We start from the raw sequence: 21,957 nt of genomic DNA, 5'->3' as shown, positions 1-21,957 counted from the left end.
GTGCACCTGTATTGAGAGTATTACCTTGGTTCCCTTGCACAGGTGACCGCTAACAAGGGCAGGCGAAGTTGAAAGTTGTTCATGGCGACATACAATTGTCAAAAACATAATTTATAGATTCTGCAGCAAATATGTGAAGTTTGTGTTGGCGGCGGCCCAGGAGGAAGGAAAGTATGTGCAACTTGAAAGTCTGCCCTGACCCAGCTGAAGGTGGTACAGAGAAAACAACCCGCTCTGCGCCTGCACTGCAACGCCTCCTCCACAGGGGCACATTTGGTTGATAGCATTGCACCACATAGTGGAAACAGTCTCTGTTCTGTCCACGTGGGATCATCCGAACTGAGAGATGCCCGCGGTTCTAGGAAATACCATTTTTTTAAAACAGAAATTTAAAGATAAAACCAAAGGTTACAGGGATGTTATAGTTAGGAAATAGAATTGAAAAAAAAATTGGAATTCACTGATAAAAATAAAGCTTTCAGAGACATTATAATTGGACTCACATTTCACTTAACAAAAATTATCGAAAATAGATCTTTAAATGATAGCAGTCTCCACCGTATTGTTTTTCAGAATACAGTGTTGCCCTTTGAAGTGGTCTTCTAAAATTCCTAGTCAATGAATCATGAACTAGGAAGTTGGCCAACTTTGTGACAGTTAGAAAAACTTTAGCACAGGTAAATTTACTCCATTATTCTCAGTCTCAATAAAGCAGTCTTGATTTGTCCTAAATATCTTCAAAACGTATTTGTATTTCATCAAGCTCATTGGTTCTTTGCTACTACTCGTCAGCAGCTTTAAAGGTCAGGTTCTCATTTATCTGTCCCTTTAAATGACATCAAAGGATAACTAGACATATGTATGAGAAATCTCCAAGAAAGTGTGTCCTGGGATCTGATGAGGTCCTCAACCAACAGTTTTCTCTGGCCTCGAAATCAAAGAGTAAGTTGTGTGAATTAGCGCGGTCACTGCCAAAGCGCATTCCTTGGCTTGCTTCCTATGTTGGTGTCATCGGACACATCCTCCGTTACCAATCACTAGCCTGCGTTTGAACTGTTTTTGGTTCCATGAGTCACTATGCTTATGATCCATTCATTTCTTCTCTCTGACCTGCACTAAACAGGCTTTTGTCATGCTGTCAGTTTCCTTGATGTGTAAACTTTGATGTTGCTCTTTCACCAACAATTTATGTATATCTGGCTCATGTAGTTAAATTCCAGATAAACTTTGACTCATCTTAAATAAGTGTTTTTATGGGACTGCGATTGGGGTTTTGGAAAACGAATGTGTTATAACTAGGAGAGGGCGGAATTTGCGTAGTCGCGCTACGCAAAGATCTGCGAAACAGTAAAAAATCTCTGCGAGCACGTAGAGTTCCAGAGACACGCGGAATTGCTTGTTCCGCCCGTTTGCGATGCTTTTTTCCTGTTTGCGAACGCTGTTTGCGTGCTTGGGTAGAAATATCTTGCAAACACGCATTTTGAAAGTACGAACAATCAAAAAATTTGCAAAGCCGCGGATCGTGGAATTTTTGGCAATTCCACATTCTCCGCGGAACGTGAAATTACCCAAATTCCACAAATTCCATGAGCAGAACGGAATTTACCGCCCAGGCCTAGTATAACATGATTCTGGGAGATTCTTGTTAGGTTGCAATTCTACCGTTACTGTACGTTTTGTTAATCAATGAGTATTGGCATACATTTTGTTTTTAGCAAATTTAGAAATTAGATGTATACAAATATATTTGTTTTGGAAAGTCTAGGGTATTTTTGGTGTCTTATTTATTAGTTGCTTCAACAACATGTGTCAATTAAAAGATGCTTTGCCCTCAACTTACTGCCGCAAAGTGGCAAGAGTTGGCGTTCTTCTCCATGTTTCTTTTGATGTTGTATTGTGCCGCTCAAGTGTGTCAGGATCTGCATGTTTGGCTAATCTGTTTGGCATCATTCATCTGCTTCCTGTGTTATATTGAGTTCTGATTTGGTGGTTTGACTGTGTACATCTTCCCCATCAGGTGGTAGCTAGTGTAGTAGTATTGTTACTGGGATGACCATTAGACAGAATCATGATGGGTTTCTTTTTCTGGTTTGTGCAGGAAGCCGGGCCTACGTCCTCCTGTCCCTGAGCCAGCAGGATGGCATTGAGCAGCACATGGACTTCGACAGTCGCTACACCCTCCTGGAGCTGTTCGCAGAGACCACCTCCTCCGAAGAGCACTGCATATGCTTCGATGGAATCCACCTGCCGCAGGTCGGATTATATTGTTGGAGGCTGGTTGAGAATGATGCTGAGTGAAAAGCATTCTCTAATTCTGTGTTAAAATGAATATTCTTAAAAGGTTTATTCTGGAAGATTAGGAATGGATGGAAGTTGAAGTTGGCTAGCAACATGGCAGAAGGGCAATGGAACTGTGGGCATGAGCGTGAATCAGGGTTGATCCTTATCCTTTCTTCATGTCTTACAGATTCCTGGGAAGCTGCTTTTCTCTTTGGTGAAACGTTACCTGTGCGTCACCTCCCTGGTGGACAAACTGAACAGCAGCAGTGAGGAGGTAGCTCAGCCCAACAATGGGGCTGCAAATGCGAGCCCTCTGGGGGAGCAGAGCCGTGTGCTGAGGGAGTTTGAGTTCAGTATGGCCATGGCTAACCTCATATCAGAGCTCGTACGTGTCATGGGTTGGGACCGTGGACAGCACAAAAAGTTTCGATCTCCGTGGGAGGTCCAGCCCCGCGTCCTCCGTTCCATTTTCCAGCCAAAAGTGCCCTCTTGCAACAGTGTCCAGTTGGCTCCTCCGCCTCGTAAGAAGTCCTCCAATGGTTTCAAGACACGTTCAGACTTTGCAAGTCGCAGTGGTTACGTTGAGTATGTGCAGGAAAACCTAAAGCCTGGCATGAGTGTACGGATGCTGGAGGACTATGAGCAGGTCAGCACGGGTGATGAGGGGGAGTTTCGACAGAGCAACGATGGGACGCCGCCTGTCCAGGTAATGAGTGCAAAACTGGAGGGCACTGTTTGAGTGTCCTCTCGTTACCCTTTGATATGAGAGAGAGAGAGAGAGAGAGAGAGAGAGAGAGAGAGAGAGAAAGACAGAATCCTTGCATACTGTCATGTTGTAGTAATTGATCTACCTGTCTATATTGTTGCACCAGACCCATCTGTATATATCAGTTTAATTTTCTTCCTTTCAGACTTTGCTGTCAAGTAATAAATTCCTCCTAATTTGCCTACTGTGTCCTTTGCAGATGTTATTGTTCCCTGCAGCATCTTTGTTGACTAGGCAAGAGTGGTGCTTTCCTAGTCTATTAATGCACTCTTGTCCCCAGGAATGTGGCTGGTCAGATGGCATTCTAAGCACACATCTTTCTCATGCTTCTATATATGCAGCTCTTGTTTTACTTTTCATAACACCCATGTGTTCTACAGTTTAGGTGAATTGTCTGTGTTCTGTTTTTTATCACTTAAGACCCAAAGTGCATCCTGGCGTGCCCTAAGTTCTGTGGCCGGTGTTGTCAAAAAGGCTGCTGTTCAGGCACATGCTTCAAAAGCATTCTGATGCTTCAGTGCAACCTCGGAGAGTGACGGCTCCCTGAAATTCTAATAAGGAATTTCCTTTGAAGTCATCGTAATATGTTCTTAGCCCTGAGCAGTTTGACTGGATATCAAGGGGCGTGTTCCAAATAATCTGGATGATTGTACAGTTTGTTCACAATTTTAATTAATTTTTCTGCGTTTGAGTACAGTGCTGTGGGTATGCTCTTTTGGTTATTTAGAGCCGTACATGACAGTAACTGTTTTTCCACAGCTATTGACACCTGCCTCCTCAGATTCCATTCCTTTTGAAACCTTGACTACATTTCCTATTTTTTCAAAACCATTTGTTTCTTAAAGGGGTCATTGGGGGACGGTTCTGCAGAGAAAAACATCTAATTGAGCTTGCCTCAGTGTGAGGAAATCTATACTGATATCAGCAAATAGGTTTCAGTAATTAATAGAAAATGTGCAAAACAATAGAGATGGGTGTTTTTGTAGAAAGTGCAGTTGTATCGCTGTCACGTTGGGTCTCATCATAGGGAAGAGAACAAAGGGGAAGGTTAAAGATTCCATTAAAAAAAATCTATTATTAACATTATAGTCACTGTATGAATAGAATAGAATAAGATTTATATAGCGCTAAAAGTCGAGTTGGAAATAGTGACACTAAACCCAAAAAGGGTATCAAGGCGCTGATCACACACTGACTTTCACCAGAAACAAGTGGCAAATCTAATTTCTTTCTAAAATTGTGTCGTATTCAGTCACCCTTACTCATCAAATGAAATGAAATGAAAACCAGTATTTGTAAAGCGCACAACTACCTCCGAAGTGGTGTCCCGGCGCTGGGGACCATCGGAAATATTAAGCGAGCTATTGCCCAGAGTCACATGGTGCTGGGCTAACCTGCCGCCGGCACCGGGGATCGAACCGTGAACCCCGTAGCCCGGAGTCAGGCACCCTGGCCACTGCGCCACACCTCTTCCACTTACCTACACTACCAATATACCTACACTAACTCAGACCTCAGCAGCATCAGGAATTCCTTTTTACTCAATGAATCATCATATCTCTAAGTAGTGCTGTCCTGGTTACCATATCTTTCCCATTTTAGGCCATCCTCTACCCTCATAGACTTACTTTCAGCTACCCACATTTAGCGGAGCGCTCACTCCCCATTGTTTGGCAATTTTTTCTTGATTAAACCAAGGGAACCTAGTAGTTTGCCATGTTTTTGTCAAGTACCCACCCCCATACATTGAGTAGTAACCATTAGCAGCTCCAACTCCTTTCGAGCTGCTGACACGCCCCAAGGATTCCCTTACCCTCACCTTGAAGTGCTCCATATGGGGACAAGACCATCATGTGTCTATGAATGTGCCTCTTTGTTTGCAGCCTTTTGTGCATCTATTGGTGTCAGTCTTCCCCATTTTTAATTGTGTGTTCTTGTGTAGTGTGATCTGTACAGGATCCGCAGCTGTACGGTTTGAAATCCTGCTCTCTGTCTGCCAGCGCCCATTCTTTCGCCTCCATTTCACCAAGATCTCTCTCCCCTTCACTTCTCAGCTTCTTCAAAAGAATTGGGGAATAGACTTTTTTTGTAGATCTGTGAAATAGACTTTTTTTGTAATGGGAGAGAGTCCTCTATGGTCACACCCACCGTCATGGGAGTTGCTAGTGCGAGCTTGACTGTACCTTTGTAGTCACCTGTGTCTGTCAGCTGCTACTCTCACTGAAGAGAAACCACTGTTCCACAGGTCACCTAATTTACTTATTCCTTTGGGTTCCCACTTATGGAAACCCTTTAACTTACCCAACTCTGCACACCGCTGTATGAGAGTGGTGTTTAATAGGTTAGGACTCCTTCCCATCCCATGTAGTTGTTTACCTCATTGAACTGATTTTTTTGCGTATGGATAATATTTAACCAGTTTGGTTCTATAGAGGGCTTCAGGGTATTATCTGGATCCCATAGTGTGTCTGCCAGTCCTTAGGGCTGGTTCCTCCTGAGGGGAGACCATCCATGTGTTAACCATCACAACTGTGCTGCCCAATAATATTTTCTTATACCCAGGATTCCCTTACACCTACTCTCCCTGACCCCCAAGTGGGTCAGAACCCCCCGCCAGCCCATTTATCAGTTTATTGGCAGGGATGTATGGCGACTTTCTATTCTATAGGATAGGGGATTCGTATAAAACCACAGTACAATGTTGGCTATCCAGAGCCATTACTTCAAAACCACCATGAGCACAACGGGAATCCCCTTTGAAGAACTAGGTCCAGTGGATCCATGCAATCTGTGCTAAAAGGTGCTCGGAGCACCACAGTAAAAGTTAGACCTAGTGCCAGCCTGTGTATCTGGGATAAACGCGAGAAGGAAATAACAGAAGATTGGAACTGAGTAGCCAAAGCCATCAACAACAGACGCCTATACCCATGACAGACCATGAAACAAGAAAAAGAAGCTCCACGACTAAAAATCTGCTCCTGGAACATTAACGGTCTAGGGTAAAAAATGACGTTTATAGAGCTACTAATGTATTTCCAGCAGTTCGATCTAGTCCTACTTAAAAAAAACTGGATACCATTCCACCTATAAGGCTATAAGTCATATCATTTACCATCTAGCAGAAGTTCGAAGTACGTTCACCTGAAGGAGGTCTTACCACGTATGCCTCAATGTAAACCGTAAGCTCAGTTAAAGAACTGACGAAGTATACATCTAACAATGGGATTAATGCAATTCAGATGGAGATAGCAGGCCCTAAGAAAAACAAACAGCTGGTATTGGTTAACACCTATATACACCCCAGGGAGAAACAAATTTCTAACAGTACAGCATCCAAAGAGACCATATATTTATATGGTCCCTAAGATGCACAAAAACGCACTAGATCCCCCTTTCAGACCCATCGTGGCCGGATGCGGGGCAATGCATGAGCCGCTGGGGACGTTTTTAGACCACTTTTTGCAGCCACTGGTTCAGCAATGGACAACGTACATACAAGATACAACCGATTGTCTAAAGCATATTAATGAAGTCATCATTTCACCAGATGAACAAATACTATTGTTTACCATAGACATTTCAGCTTTGTATACGTCAATCCCACATCAGGAGGGAATAGAGGCAGTGGAATGGATGTTGTTGCAACATGATTATGAAGAGGGCATCAATGTTTTTTTGTTGGAACTGTTACACTTTTGTTTGTACCATGGGTATTTTTGTTGGCAAAAAAACGTTTTATTTACAGAGAACAGGGACCTCAATGGGTTTTACTGGGGCACCCACTTTTGCCAATATTTTTATGGCTCGATTTGAAGACATGTATATACTACAGAACAAACAATGGTCGGATCATTTGAAATTGTATGTCAGATACATTGACGATATACTCATTGTATGGAAAGGTACACATGATCAGTTGACAAGAGAATTAAACATTTTGAATACATGTCATGAATACATCAAGATCACATATTCGATTGATGAAAACACAATTAACTATTTAGATGTCCCTATTGAGAAACAAGCACACAGATTGAGTACAAGAGTGTACAAGAAAGTAACAGACAGAAATAGTGCGTTGCACTATCGGAGTTTCCACACCACCTCATTGAAAAACCATTTACCGTTCTCCCAGTTCCTGAGGGTGCGGAGAATCTGTTCTGATGAGAATCAGGGACTACAAGAGATGGAAAACTTATCTAAGGCATATGAAGAAAGGGGGTATCCATCCAAGATTTTACAAGAGGCCAAATGTAAAGCTGCGTCAGTGCAGAGAGAGGCTTTACTAAAAAAGACCACAAGGGTACCTCTCAAGAGGGAGGTATTTGTTATCAAATACTCTATAGCAGCTAGAGCGATTAAGAAAAGTATTCTTAAAAGATGGGAAGTAATTGAACAGGAGAAGGATTTCCAACATGTGTTCAGAGGCACACCAATGTTCGCACATACCAGGTTGCAAAACTTGAAAGAAATCTTCAAGCGACACAGTAGCAAACCTGACTGCACACCATAAAGGGATGACTAAATGTCACAACTGTGGTCACTGTGGGGATGTGATAATAGGAGATGTATTTACACATCCACACACAGGCAAACATATCAAGTTGAGACACACAGCAGACTGTAATTCGCATAATGTAGTTTACGCCATTAAATGTCCTTGCGGGCTGGTGTATGTAGGAAAAACTACAAGAAAGATAAAAATTCGTGTTACTGAACACAAGAGTCTGATAAGAAATTGCAATCCTAAATCAAATTTGGCAGTTCACTGGAAAGACAGGCAACATTCCATTCCACAATTACGATTTACTGTACTGGAGAAATTGGATGAATCATTACATGCTGATGTCAACCGTTTTCTGTCTTGATTTGTTACTTGAATACGTTAGAACCTTGTGGTCTTAATGACAAATTGGTAATGTTATGTTTTCTATAATATTCATGTATTTTGTAATTCTGTATGTATGCAATGTACGAAAATTCGCAGTAGTTGGTGGCCAGTTGAATTATGAATCAAACAATGGTGGGTGCACACTACACAACATTTTCAGTTTCAGCATTCACACTAGAGTAACACATTGTGGGCGTTAGGATTTTAGCATAGTTATTATTTTGTTCGCATGCACCCATCGACTTTAAGGGGCACTCACATGTGTTCAGTGCTGCTGTACATAGGAATATCATGAGGTTAGACATTAGGCTACGATGGGGGAATTTTATTGCTTGAAGGGCTCGTGGTCCTTCTTTTATGTTTGGTTCAATGACGCCAGACGCGGTTTGTATCTTTCGCGTTAGGCGCAAGCAGACCACGGCGGCTTTTGGACGATGTTGGAACACCGAACCGACACCAGTTAGCGGGTTATATTGATAACTCTGTGACAGTAAGGTAAGAGTTAGCAGCTGAGCGGGCAGAGGAACATTAGAGAAGGTAGAGGGAAGGCTGTCAGCAGTCTTTTTCTTTGTCGTTTGATGCAGCACCGCAGGACTGAGCTTTGCGAGCAGGGTATTGTTACACAAGTACTAGCGCCGACAAGATATTGAAGAGAGATACGAAAGGTATGATCACACGATCTCACAGTTCTCTCACCATGGCTAGCCAGTGATGCACGGATAGTTACAGTAGTGTTTTATATGTTTTATTTGTTACTGGTGACAGCAATCCAACAGGTCAGTGCAAGTCCCGATAGGGTGTTTTTCAGTTCTAGGGGTAAGGTAGCACATTGTTTAGCACACAGTTCTTTGGTGTGTGGTTGTGGTTATAGATTTCAGAATTCTTAGGCACCATTTGTTTCATTTTTTAACCAGCCTGATAACCAACGAATCATAATTACACTGAAGGTCTATCTTATTTCCTAGTGAATTGCTTGATGGATACTGGTATCAGTTTCTGTTGTTTTATTGTAGACATTCCTCTGATGAAGGTATTGAATACCGAAATGCATTGGGAAACCACATAGATTCTCTGTCAAGGAGTGGATACATGAAGTAATGCGTTCACCTCAAACAATTGAAGTATCAAGAAAAAGAATAAAAGAAGAAATATGATACACATACTGAGTGGATTAATGTGACATGCATTGTGTTTGAAGTTTTTTACAAGTACAGTAGGATTGAGTGTACTAGCTTTTATAAGATTTAAATTTATGTGAAGTAGCAGCACCCACGGGGTAGTGAAAAGTGCGCCATTTGTAAGCAGTTTCTGTTTATTTTGGTAATTTCTAACTGACTAGAGCCAGTCAGTTAGAATGACAGCACCCTGATTACGATGAATGATTAATGTGAAAAAGTATTTAATCTAAAAGTTAAACTGAGGGTGTGCAGGGCATCACACGCAATACATTATTTTATACCTCAGTCCGGTGTAGCCATGAGTGTGGGTTTTGGCCAGCAAACGGGAAGATGCCTTCATTGGTAGACAATAAAATTAAGCTTACATGACTAATTGGACCCAGGGCAGCCATCATTCCTTCTTATCCTTTTGGGCATTGGTGCTGCTGTTGGTACTGTTGATAATGAGTAGTCATCAGCTGGCTTGAGGGAGTATCTTGAGATGTCCATCTTGGCAAAAAGTGAGTTGTCTCTCTCCTTTTGTGAGAGAAACCATATGGTCAGGATGGCCTGTTCCAAACTACTCTTGACTGTCCACTAGCAACCACTGGCTAGATTACTCACAGCTTAAAAAGAGGGACCTTCAAGTGTACACAGATGAAATCCAACTGGTGGTGTGAGTAGGGGGCAAAAGTGGGAGTCAGACATAGTTCCTTGCTGATATCCTTGGGTACAGGGCTAGATAAGTTCAAGTATTCTTGCTTTGAATCCATTAAAGGTGTCTGTATTGCTGGCAGGGAATAAAGTTTCCTTCCTTTTTTCCGTTAGATTGGCTTTCATTGCTAGGACTGACTGTGAATATTAGCCTCCTTGTTTGATATGGTAAGCGTAGCTAGCAGAGATCTTTCAGAGGTGCTCTAGGTTCTTCCTTTTCATCTTTGTCAGATCAGGAACATTAGTCCTTGCATTCCTTTCAAGGCCAGATCTACCCAATGCATTCCACCAATCCAGGCTTGATAATGGAAATTGCTTGCATGTGAGTTTAAAGTTTAGTGCATAAGGTTAAATATAGTCATTAAAAGCATATAATGAATAAAACAGCGTAATAGAAATTGATATAATATTAGTCATTTTGTTATTTTACCTTATTACGACTACTCTTTTGTTACAAACAATAATAAAGATGTTTATCAAACCGAACTTCTTAAAAGAAAAAATAAGAAAAAAAGGACAAATTAACACACAGTCACAGTAAGTGTACAAAGTTCACATCTATGGTTTCTCGGTGGTTAAGCTATTAAAAATATAATACGTTAAGAAGTCCATTTCTTTGAAAATATACTTTATTCAAAACCTGCTGTCAATAATGAGAAGAGTAATAAATTATAATTCAGAGACTTGGGTAAAACTTCAGTTCAGTAATCGTACATTAAGGCTATGTCATTACCATTACAGTAATCATACATTGAGGTTTTATCATTATCACGGTAATGGTATATTAAGGTCATATTACCATTACAGTATTGGTACATTAAGATTATACCATTTTCATTACTACTACAGTTACAGTACACTAAGGTTGTGTCATTACTCTTATACTAATTTTACATTAAGATTGTATCATTACCATTACAGTAATTGTACATTAAGGTTGCATCAGTAATATTAAAGTCCTAGTGCATTGCTGTCGTATAATTACCATTACAGTGATCGTACATTAAGGTTGTATCATTACCTTTACAGTAATAATACATTAAAGTTGTATCATTATCATTACCATCACAGTAACGATACATTAAGTTTGTATCATTACTATTACAGTAATAGTACATTAAGATTCTTCTGTTATCATTACCTCTAAGATTCTACCATTATCATTACCACTACAGTAATAGTACATTAAGGCTGTATCATTACAATTATAGTAATGTTACATTAAGATTGTATCATTGCCATTAACATTACCATAACGGTACATTAAGATTCTACCATTATCATGAACATTACAGTGAGAAAGCATTAAGGTTGTATCATTACTATCATTACCATTACAATAGTAGTACATTAAGGTTGTATAATTAAGAATATTACCCTTACAGTAATAGTAAGTTAAAGTTGTATCATTACCATTACTGTACTAGTACATTAAATATGTATCAGTACTATTGTAGTAATACTACATGAAGGTTGTATCATTAACATTACATTAAGGTCATATCATTGTCATTTCAGTAATACATTAAGGTTGTATTACCATTATCAAAACCATTACAGTAACAGTACGTTAAGGTTACATCATTACCATTACAGTAATGTTACATTAAGATTCTACCATTATCATTTACATTGCAGTAGTAGTACATCAAGGTTGTAACATTACTATTACAGTATTAGAACATTAAGGTTGTATAGTTGCCATTATTACCATTACAGTGTTGTGTAGTTCCCACTAATCCGTAGGATCTGCGCATTGTTTGGACAACATAAACTAAGGGCTTGTTGTCAAGATTGATTCCGGACACTCCCGCAGGATATTTTGGCCTATAGACCAGCTAGCTTACAGTGCCACCGTAAGCCCCCCTAACCGATCAGGGAGCAAATGGTTTCTGGCAACCACTGAACATGACAACCGTATCCGCTCATGGATCGTGGAAACAGTACAGAACTTTTCGCTCAGTCACTTGTGCTCACTGGTTCTCAGATAAATATACAGAGAATACACAGTGGGACCTTTTCAATAATATTTTTTGAATCAATGTTATTCTTGCATATAATATATGTGCTGCAATGATTAGTAGGTAGAAGCAGATACACGTGATTACAACACCGAAAGCCTAAATAGTAGGTAAGAGTTTCATCGTGGTGCTAAAACGTTGTATATATATGCCGGCATATAAAAGAAGGCAGTCATCAAGCGTAGTCGTATGATGCAAACTTTACTCTAAGTGTACCTAGAGTGTGTGTAGGTGTAAAGCCAAGAATCCCCCCTCGCTCCCTCCCACCCTAAGGGACGACTCAACCCCATTACATAATGGGATAAAGTGACGGCCCCAGTCTTGGTCACGCACTGGACACCCCTTACGAGATGTCAGGCCACTGCGTGGTGATTTCTCAGCATGCAGGGACCTCTGTGTCAGCGGAAGTGCCTCCTCTGCTAATCTATCGGGATGTTCATCTTTTATAATAGAAAGCAGCCTTGTGATGTGCATATAGATTAGTGATGTTACGAATATGTATATAGCTGTCGCCCCGTGGATGAAGATAGTGATGACATTTGTACATAATGCGAAACAAGATCTGAAACATGATGTTCAGGGTGTTGTGCAAAGCTAGGTGTGTAAACAAGTTTAGTTTCAGGGAAACTAATCCAACATTGTAGTGCACGCAAATATGTGCCAAGCTTCACAGCTGAAAATTGTATTTGTGAGTACAATCTAAGAAATAAGCTGCTTTGTACATGGGCCTAACCTGGGAATATAACAACAGTAATAGTACACTAAGGTTGTATCATTACCATTACTGTAATAGTACAGTAAGATTGTATCATTACCATTCCAGTAATATTATATTAAGGTTGCATCATTACTATTACAGTAATGGTGCGTTAAGGTTCTACCATTATCATTAACATTACAGCAATGGTACATTAAGACTGCGTCATTACCATTATCATAAGCATTGCAGTAATAGTACATCAGAGGAGAGGTGTGGCGCCGCGGCCAGGGCGACTGACGCTGGAATCTGGGGATCAGGGTTCGATCCCCGGCTCTGGCGGCAGGTTAGCCCAGCACCATGTGACTCTGGGCAATAGCTCGCTTAATCTTCCCGACGGCCCCCAGCGCCTAGAGACCCTTACGGGTGATTGTGCGCTTTACAAATGTGGATTATTATTATTATTATTATTAAGACTGCGTCATTACCATTCTCATAAGCATTACAGTAATAGTACATTAAGGTTGCACCATTGCTATTTCAGTAATGGTACATTAAAGGTCTACCATTGCCATAAATATTACCATAATAGTGCATTAAGATTGTATAATTGCCATTTCAGTAATGGTACATTAAGCTTATCATTACCATGACAGTAATAGTACATTAAAGTTGTCTCATTAAAATGACATTAATTGTACATTAAGGTTGTATATTACCATTGCAATAATTGTACATTAAGGTTGCATCATAACCATTATTAATGTCATTAAAGTAATAGTAAATTCAGTTTGTGTCATTACCATTACAGTAATAATACATTAAGGTTGTATCATAACCGTTATCATTACCATTGCAGTAATAGTACGTTAAGGTAGTATTACTATAACATTGCAGTCATAGAACATTAAGGTGGTATCATTACTGTTACAGTAATAGTAATTTAAAGTTGTATCATTAACATTATATTTAGGTTCTACCATTGCCATTATCATTACAAGTGCAGTAATAGTACATTATGATTGTATAATTACCATAAGCATTAGCATTACAGTAATAGTACATTAAAGTTGTATCATTAACATTATTGTAATAGTACATTAAGGTTGTACATTACCATTTAGTAGTTTAAGTTTGTAGCATTAACATTACAATAATTGTACAATAAGGTTGTATCATTACCATTACAGTAATAGTTCGTTAAGGTTGTATCATTACCATTACAGTAATAGTTCGTTAAGGTTGTATCATTACCATTACAGTAATAGTTCGTTAAGGTTGTATATCACCATTATAGTAATTGTACATTAAGGTTGTACCTTTACAATAATAGTACACTAAGGTTGTATCATTAACATTGCAGTCATAGTACATTAAGGTTGTATAATTACTGTTACAGTAATGGTATATTTAGCTTCTACCACTGTGTCAGTAAATTCCTACTTTGTGTCTAGCCAGGCAAAGCTTGTATCACTGGACTTGGCGTGGTGAGTTTGTATATGGCCGTTTTACCTTCTTCTGTGGGTGCTGGCACTGTTCCGTCACTCATAATAGCCCCCATAGTTCAGATTCTCTTCTTTGCTGTGCTGCCATGCTAATTTCTGTCTTTCTGCTTTAGTACTAGGTTAGTGATTCTATCTAGCTTTTGACTGTGCTCAGAGGGCAGTGTTTTTCGTTTTCTGGCGCCTAATATTGACTTCAGTTTTAGATCCCTTTCTTCTTCTGAGCTTCTCTTCTGTGAGTTGCTTATTATTGGTTAGAATTGTGACGAGGGGCCTCCATTACTAGAGCCGTTATCTTTTCTTGCTCTTCCTGTATCCTGGAGGAGGCTTTTTAGGAAATGGATGTGGAAATAGTGAGTTCAGCTTTTCTTGTGTGCCTGTGACTCGGTCTCTTTCTTTCAGAGAAGTGCTTTAACACATTTAATGCTCTTGTGGTTGGTGTGGGCTGAAGGATCCTCTCAGATGGTTTGGTAGGCATGTTGTTAAGGGTGGTACATATAAAGAACTTTAGTTTCTGTGGATGTCTGTAAAACAACAGCTGATTTGTCAGCGAAGCACTGTAGTACCCTAAGACTCTCTGCTCATGTCCATGTACCAGGCGAGTGGTCTAGAGGTTTGTGGGACGGTAGCCTGGACTAGGCAGATTTCCAGCAGCTTTAAGGATCCCACTCTTGCACAGTGTGTTTCGTCCCCGTGGGAGGTAGAATGACCTTATTGTCGCGTTTGAAAGGTGTTGATTCTAATGGTGGTGTTTTGAATAATTTGTTTTCTTCTAAGCTGATATCCATTGGCCAGTTCAGGAAGGATGATCAACTTCGCCCTGGGTAACAATCGATTCACTGTATGGATGTAGGTTCACATTTCTAATCCCCTTGTTTCAAGGCGGTATTCCTAAGAGGGGCATCCTTTCCTTCTCCTTTTCCTGCTTATTGCCCAAATCCCTGTGTTCCCACTTTGATTTTCAGTGCGCTTATGTGTTACTGCTTATTCTCTGGAGACATGACCCTGGTTCAGCAACGTGTGGTTCCTGGTGGAATATGTGTATTTCAATAGCTCCGAGTGATCTTTGTTACATGTCTTTCTTTGCTTTTCTGGTTTCATTGGGCTCACAGAATTTGCTTCATGTTACTGTGTTTTTTTGCCTCTGTTCCTCTGTTTTTCTTTCTTACCCTGGATTGCTTACTCTCTTCTAGAAGCAGGGGTCTACTTTTCCTTGTTCTCCACTTTTTGTTTTATTTGGCGTTGTCCATTTGGTTATTTTTTCCATTACTTTTGTCTCAGTCAAAGCATCCCCATCATTTCTGTGTTTTCTGTCGCCCCATCCTCCCCAGGACGTATCTCTCTTCTTCCTGCTGCTCTTAGGCGTCCTTATCTTGCTGCCCTCCCACAGCTCACTTTTGTCTGAGCGACTAGCATATGTGTCCCATCACTTGCATTATTTGTATCAAGGGGCAGGTGAGTAAGTCTTCACTTAAGTGGGTCGTCCCTCGAAACAGTGTGTATGGACCATGTTTTCTTTATCTTTTTTGCCCCTCTCGCCCCCAAATCTTCATCCTCCTCTTCGGCAGAATCCCAAATTTCACAGAAGTGGTTACATAAGGGGTCTTTGACCTTTCCCTCTTGATGGTTGGCCTTTGTCTTTTCTTCTCTGACTTTCTGAGCTTCATGCAGTGAGGCCCCCAATCCAGTTAGGTCAGACCTGTAGTGCAGCAAAATCTAATTCTTCTTTTCCTCCACACCACACGTTTGTAGAATTGGAGTCTCAAAGGGTTACTCCACAATTCTCCTTGACTTGTCTGGGGGGGCTTGAGAGTGTGCTGAACATGGGACAAGGCAGGTGTGACTGCTCTGACCTTGAACAAGCTCCCAGACATGCAGCTGCACAAAATAAATTTGTTTGGTTTCAGTTTTTCAGATGGATTGTGGGCAGTCATTGAGATCCTGAGTGTTAGAATTGGGGGTCTCTGGTTGGCGCAAGTATGCACTTGTGACAAGCAGGGACCCTCTCCTCTAAGTCAGGGCGAAGGATGACCCTTAGAATTACCCTTGCTCACCCTCTAGGTGCGTGGCGTGAGCAGCCAAGGCTAATCTTCAGGCGTTAGTTAGTTAAGCATTTGTAATCACACACACAGTAAAATGTACCAATCCCCCCACAAATGGACACCAGGCTGTAAATATATAAAAATACGCTTCTTTATGTAAAAATATATATATGTAACTCAACAGACTTATCACAAGACCAAATAACGTTTTTGTTGCACCACAGGTTGTAAATAGGCAAAGGTTCTCAGCTGTAGCTTTCAATGGTTGTTTGTTCAAAAATACTTTAATGGTTTCACTTCAAGAAAATAGTTCCTTTTCTCCTTAGTTGCAAATAATTTACAAATGTGGATTATTATTATTATTATTATTATTAAGACTGCGTCATTACCATTCTCATAAGCATTACAGTAATAGTACATTAAGGTTGCACCATTGCTATTTCAGTAATGGTGCATTAAAGGTCTACCATTGCCATAAATATTACCATAATAGTGCATTAAGATTGTATAATTGCCATTTCAGTAATGGTACATTAAGCTTATCATTACCATGACAGTAATAGTACATTAAAGTTGTCTCATTAAAATGACATTAATTGTACATTAAGGTTGTATATTACCATTGCAATAATTGTACATTAAGGTTGCATCATAACCATTATTAATGTCATTAAAGTAATAGTAAATTCAGTTTGTGTCATTACCATTACAGTAATAATACATTAAGGTTGTATCATAACCGTTATCATTACCATTGCAGTAATAGTACGTTAAGGTAGTATTACTATAACATTGCAGTCATAGAACATTAAGGTGGTATCATTACTGTTACAGTAATAGTAATTTAAAGTTGTATCATTAACATTATATTTAGGTTCTACCATTGCCATTATCATTACAAGTGCAGTAATAGTACATTATGATTGTATAATTACCATAAGCATTAGCATTACAGTAATAGTACATTAAAGTTGTATCATTAACATTATTGTAATAGTACATTAAGGTTGTACATTACCATTTAGTAGTTTAAGTTTGTAGCATTAACATTACAATAATTGTACAATAAGGTTGTATCATTACCATTACAGTAATAGTTCGTTAAGGTTGTATCATTACCATTACAGTAATAGTTCGTTAAGGTTGTATCATTACCATTACAGTAATAGTTCGTTAAGGTTGTATATCACCATTATAGTAATTGTACATTAAGGTTGTACCTTTACAATAATAGTACACTAAGGTTGTATCATTAACATTGCAGTCATAGTACATTAAGGTTGTATAATTACTGTTACAGTAATGGTATATTTAGCTTCTACCACTGTGTCAGTAAATTCCTACTTTGTGTCTAGCCAGGCAAAGCTTGTATCACTGGACTTGGCGTGGTGAGTTTGTATATGGCCGTTTTACCTTCTTCTGTGGGTGCTGGCACTGTTCCGTCACTCATAATAGCCCCCATAGTTCAGATTCTCTTCTTTGCTGTGCTGCCATGCTAATTTCTGTCTTTCTGCTTTAGTACTAGGTTAGTGATTCTATCTAGCTTTTGACTGTGCTCAGAGGGCAGTGTTTTTCGTTTTCTGGCGCCTAATATTGACTTCAGTTTTAGATCCCTTTCTTCTTCTGAGCTTCTCTTCTGTGAGTTGCTTATTATTGGTTAGAATTGTGACGAGGGGCCTCCATTACTAGAGCCGTTATCTTTTCTTGCTCTTCCTGTATCCTGGAGGAGGCTTTTTAGGAAATGGATGTGGAAATAGTGAGTGCAGCTTTTCTTGTGTGCCTGTGACTCGGTCTCTTTCTTTCAGAGAAGTGCTTTAACACATTTAATGCTCTTGTGGTTGGTGTGGGCTGAAGGATCCTCTCAGATGGTTTGGTAGGCATGTTGTTAAGGGTGGTACATATAAAGAACTTTAGTTTCTGTGGATGTCTGTAAAACAACAGCTGATTTGTCAGCGAAGCACTGTAGTACCCTAAGACTCTCTGCTCATGTCCATGTACCAGGCGAGTGGTCTAGAGGTTTGTGGGACGGTAGCCTGGACTAGGCAGATTTCCAGCAGCTTTAAGGATCCCACTCTTGCACAGTGTGTTTCGTCCCCGTGGGAGGTAGAATGACCTTATTGTCGCGTTTGAAAGGTGTTGATTCTAATGGTGGTGTTTTGAATAATTTGTTTTCTTCTAAGCTGATATCCATTGGCCAGTTCAGGAAGGATGATCAACTTCGCCCTGGGTAACAATCGATTCACTGTATGGATGTAGGTTCACATTTCTAATCCCCTTGTTTCAAGGCGGTATTCCTAAGAGGGGCATCCTTTCCTTCTCCTTTTCCTGCTTATTGCCCAAATCCCTGTGTTCCCACTTTGATTTTCAGTGCGCTTATGTGTTACTGCTTATTCTCTGGAGACATGACCCTGGTTCAGCAACGTGTGGTTCCTGGTGGAATATGTGTATTTCAATAGCTCCGAGTGATCTTTGTTACATGTCTTTCTTTGCTTTTCTGGTTTCATTGGGCTCACAGAATTTGCTTCATGTTACTGTGTTTTTTTGCCTCTGTTCCTCTGTTTTTCTTTCTTACCCTGGATTGCTTACTCTCTTCTAGAAGCAGGGGTCTACTTTTCCTTGTTCTCCACTTTTTGTTTTATTTGGCGTTGTCCATTTGGTTATTTTTTCCATTACTTTTGTCTCAGTCAAAGCATCCCCATCATTTCTGTGTTTTCTGTCGCCCCATCCTCCCCAGGACGTATCTCTCTTCTTCCTGCTGCTCTTAGGCGTCCTTATCTTGCTGCCCTCCCACAGCTCACTTTTGTCTGAGCGACTAGCATATGTGTCCCATCACTTGCATTATTTGTATCAAGGGGCAGGTGAGTAAGTCTTCACTTAAGTGGGTCGTCCCTCGAAACAGTGTGTATGGACCATGTTTTCTTTATCTTTTTTGCCCCTCTCGCCCCCAAATCTTCATCCTCCTCTTCGGCAGAATCCCAAATTTCACAGAAGTGGTTACATAAGGGGTCTTTGACCTTTCCCTCTTGATGGTTGGCCTTTGTCTTTTCTTCTCTGACTTTCTGAGCTTCATGCAGTGAGGCCCCCAATCCAGTTAGGTCAGACCTGTAGTGCAGCAAAATCTAATTCTTCTTTTCCTCCACACCACACGTTTGTAGAATTGGAGTCTCAAAGGGTTACTCCACAATTCTCCTTGACTTGTCTGGGGGGGCTTGAGAGTGTGCTGAACATGGGACAAGGCAGGTGTGACTGCTCTGACCTTGAACAAGCTCCCAGACATGCAGCTGCACAAAATAAATTTGTTTGGTTTCAGTTTTTCAGATGGATTGTGGGCAGTCATTGAGATCCTGAGTGTTAGAATTGGGGGTCTCTGGTTGGCGCAAGTATGCACTTGTGACAAGCAGGGACCCTCTCCTCTAAGTCAGGGCGAAGGATGACCCTTAGAATTACCCTTGCTCACCCTCTAGGTGCGTGGCGTGAGCAGCCAAGGCTAATCTTCAGGCGTTAGTTAGTTAAGCATTTGTAATCACACACACAGTAAAATGTACCAATCCCCCCACAAATGGACACCAGGCTGTAAATATATAAAAATACGCTTCTTTATGTAAAAATATATATATGTAACTCAACAGACTTATCACAAGACCAAATAACGTTTTTGTTGCACCACAGGTTGTAAATAGGCAAAGGTTCTCAGCTGTAGCTTTCAATGGTTGTTTGTTCAAAAATACTTTAATGGTTTCACTTCAAGAAAATAGTTCCTTTTCTCCTTAGTTGCAGTTCGAAAATGGAGATTTCTCTGTTAAGGCGCTTTTGTTATAAATCTCCTAATTTCACAGTTCTCTCAGTGTTCTTTCCTTTCAAAGAGAAAGCCTCTCTCTGTTCTGGGGCTTTGGGACCCTCCCCGGGCCTTCGGCGTGCCTTGCAGCGCCTCTCCTGCCTTCAAGGGTGAAACTGACACAACTCTCACGCATCGGGCGTGAGCACGCCTGGGGCGCAGTGCAGCAGGCAGGAGGCAGCTCAGGGTCCCTGACGGGGAGTACTGACGGAGCACACAGCTCTACTCACCCGTGGGGACTCCGGGCACTCGGAGACTTCTCGGCTCGGCTCTCAGTCGAGCAACAGCTGGAGGGCAGGGAAGGAAAGCGTTGCGGGCCCCGAGCCCGAGGGAGACTTTGCAGAACACTTCAGTCACTTGGATCAGAGTCGGCACAGGCTTGTGCGACTCCAACGATGGGGGCACTCGTGGATCTTGACGCCAGCGGGCGTATGCAGCCAGGCAGGCGCGGCCCGCGACCCTTGGCACGACGGTGCAGGAGTCTCCTCAGCGGGGGCGGCGCGGCCTGGCCAACCTCGGGAATTGCGAAGCGGGGTCACAGGGCACGGACTGTGCAGCTGTGGACCCGGCGTGGATCACAATCCACAAAGGAAATTCCGGCGGGAGGGGTGAGAGCGCTTCAAGGCACTCCAGTAGCAGGCAAGGGGCAGAGGAGCAGAAAGCCAAGCCTGGGGGCAGAGAGCGACTCCGATCGGAGCGAGGCTCTCACAGGGCAGAGGCTGGCAAGCTCCCGAGTGCGACAGCCCTAGGAGGGGGCGATGAGGGGCGCAGTCTGGTTCCAGCGGGATGCACACACGGCTCGAATGTCAAGACGAGCAACAGCACCAAGGACCCACTAGTCCTGGGGTCCAGGTCAGGGGGCAAGCTCAATCAAGCCCTTGGAGAATGTTTAAAGCACAAAGAAGCAAAGTCTTTTCTCAGCAAGTCTTCTCCTCTCCTTTCTCAGCAAGGCAAGCAGCAGGCCAGTCCTCCCAGCGTCTCTTCTCCTTCTAGTCGGGCAGAGGTCCTTCGTGGTAAAACAGGATTCTAATTTACAAGGAGCAGGGCTCCTACTTTTATACACAGTTTCTTTTGTTCTTACAGGCCAGGGGGGCCTTTGCATAACTGCTCCCAGCCCCTGAGCACTTGTGGGGGGTACTTCTGGCTTCTGCATTCAGTGTGAGGACAGGCACATCAGCCGCTCCCCAGGGGGGCGGAGCCAGCATTGTGGGGACAGGGGCAGCCAGGAGCACTTTGTTGACAAGCTTCGGTCCTTCCTGGGCCAGGTGCAGGCTGAGTCATCAGCCGCTCCCCAGGGGGGCGGAGCCAGCATTGTGGAGGCAGAGCACAGCCTGAAGCATAGTTCAGGGAAACTCCCGCCTCCCACTAAGGTGTCATCCTGCCATTCACCACCTGTCACCTCCCAGCCCTGTAACTCATACAACTCAGACAGTCAGATACACACAAAGCAGAGGCGGGCTGAAATGGTTAGGCAAGCAAATGCTATCTTTCTAAAAGTAGCATTTGCAAACACAGGATATTAAAATAAACTTTACTAAAATAAGTATTTTATTATTCTGAGTTCAGGCATACTAAACATTAATTTCTAGCATGTTCCCTGAGCCTGCTGGGATTATAGTGTGTAATAATTCCAGCAGCCCATCTAGCCTAAAGGGAACAGGTAGCCTTACAATAGTGAAAAACGAATTTGGCAGTAATTCACTATTAGGACATGCCACACACATCAGGGCATGTCCTACCTTACACTTACAATGCACCCTGCCCTCAGGCCTACCATAGGGGTGACTAATATGAAGTTACGGGAAGGTTTAGGGGCTGGCAAGTGTGTGCACTTGCCCAGCCAGCATGACAGTACCAGACTGCACGCAGGTTCTGCAATGGCAGACCCTAGACATATTTTAAAAGGCTGCTTCTGTGGGTGGCGCAACCAGCGCTGCAGGCCCACTAGCAGTATTGGCATTCACAGGCCCTGGCACTCCTGGTGCACTTTACTGGGGACTGACAGTAAATCCAATGGACCAATCATGGAAATCAATCACAGTTACATTTTAC

General features: G+C 41.7%; 1 protein-coding gene across 1 annotated transcript in view; it reads left to right on the top strand.

The window, feature by feature from the left end:
- Positions 1-21,957, top strand: part of LOC144762121 (cullin-9-like) — a 343,786-nt gene that overhangs the window by 47,980 nt on the left and 273,849 nt on the right. The window contains exons 3-4 of the mRNA XM_078647249.1: positions 2,099-2,253; positions 2,468-2,986. Coding sequence (XP_078503375.1) covers positions 2,099-2,253; positions 2,468-2,986 — 674 coding nt within the window. The remainder of the gene's footprint in view (positions 1-2,098; positions 2,254-2,467; positions 2,987-21,957) is intronic.

The sequence above is a fragment of the Lissotriton helveticus genome, chromosome 6, assembly GCF_964261635.1.
Source record: "Lissotriton helveticus chromosome 6, aLisHel1.1, whole genome shotgun sequence".
NCBI classification, from domain to species: domain Eukaryota; kingdom Metazoa; phylum Chordata; class Amphibia; order Caudata; family Salamandridae; genus Lissotriton; species Lissotriton helveticus.
The sequence above is the reverse complement of the archived record's forward strand: the minus strand, read 5'-3'. Positions and strand labels throughout refer to the sequence as shown.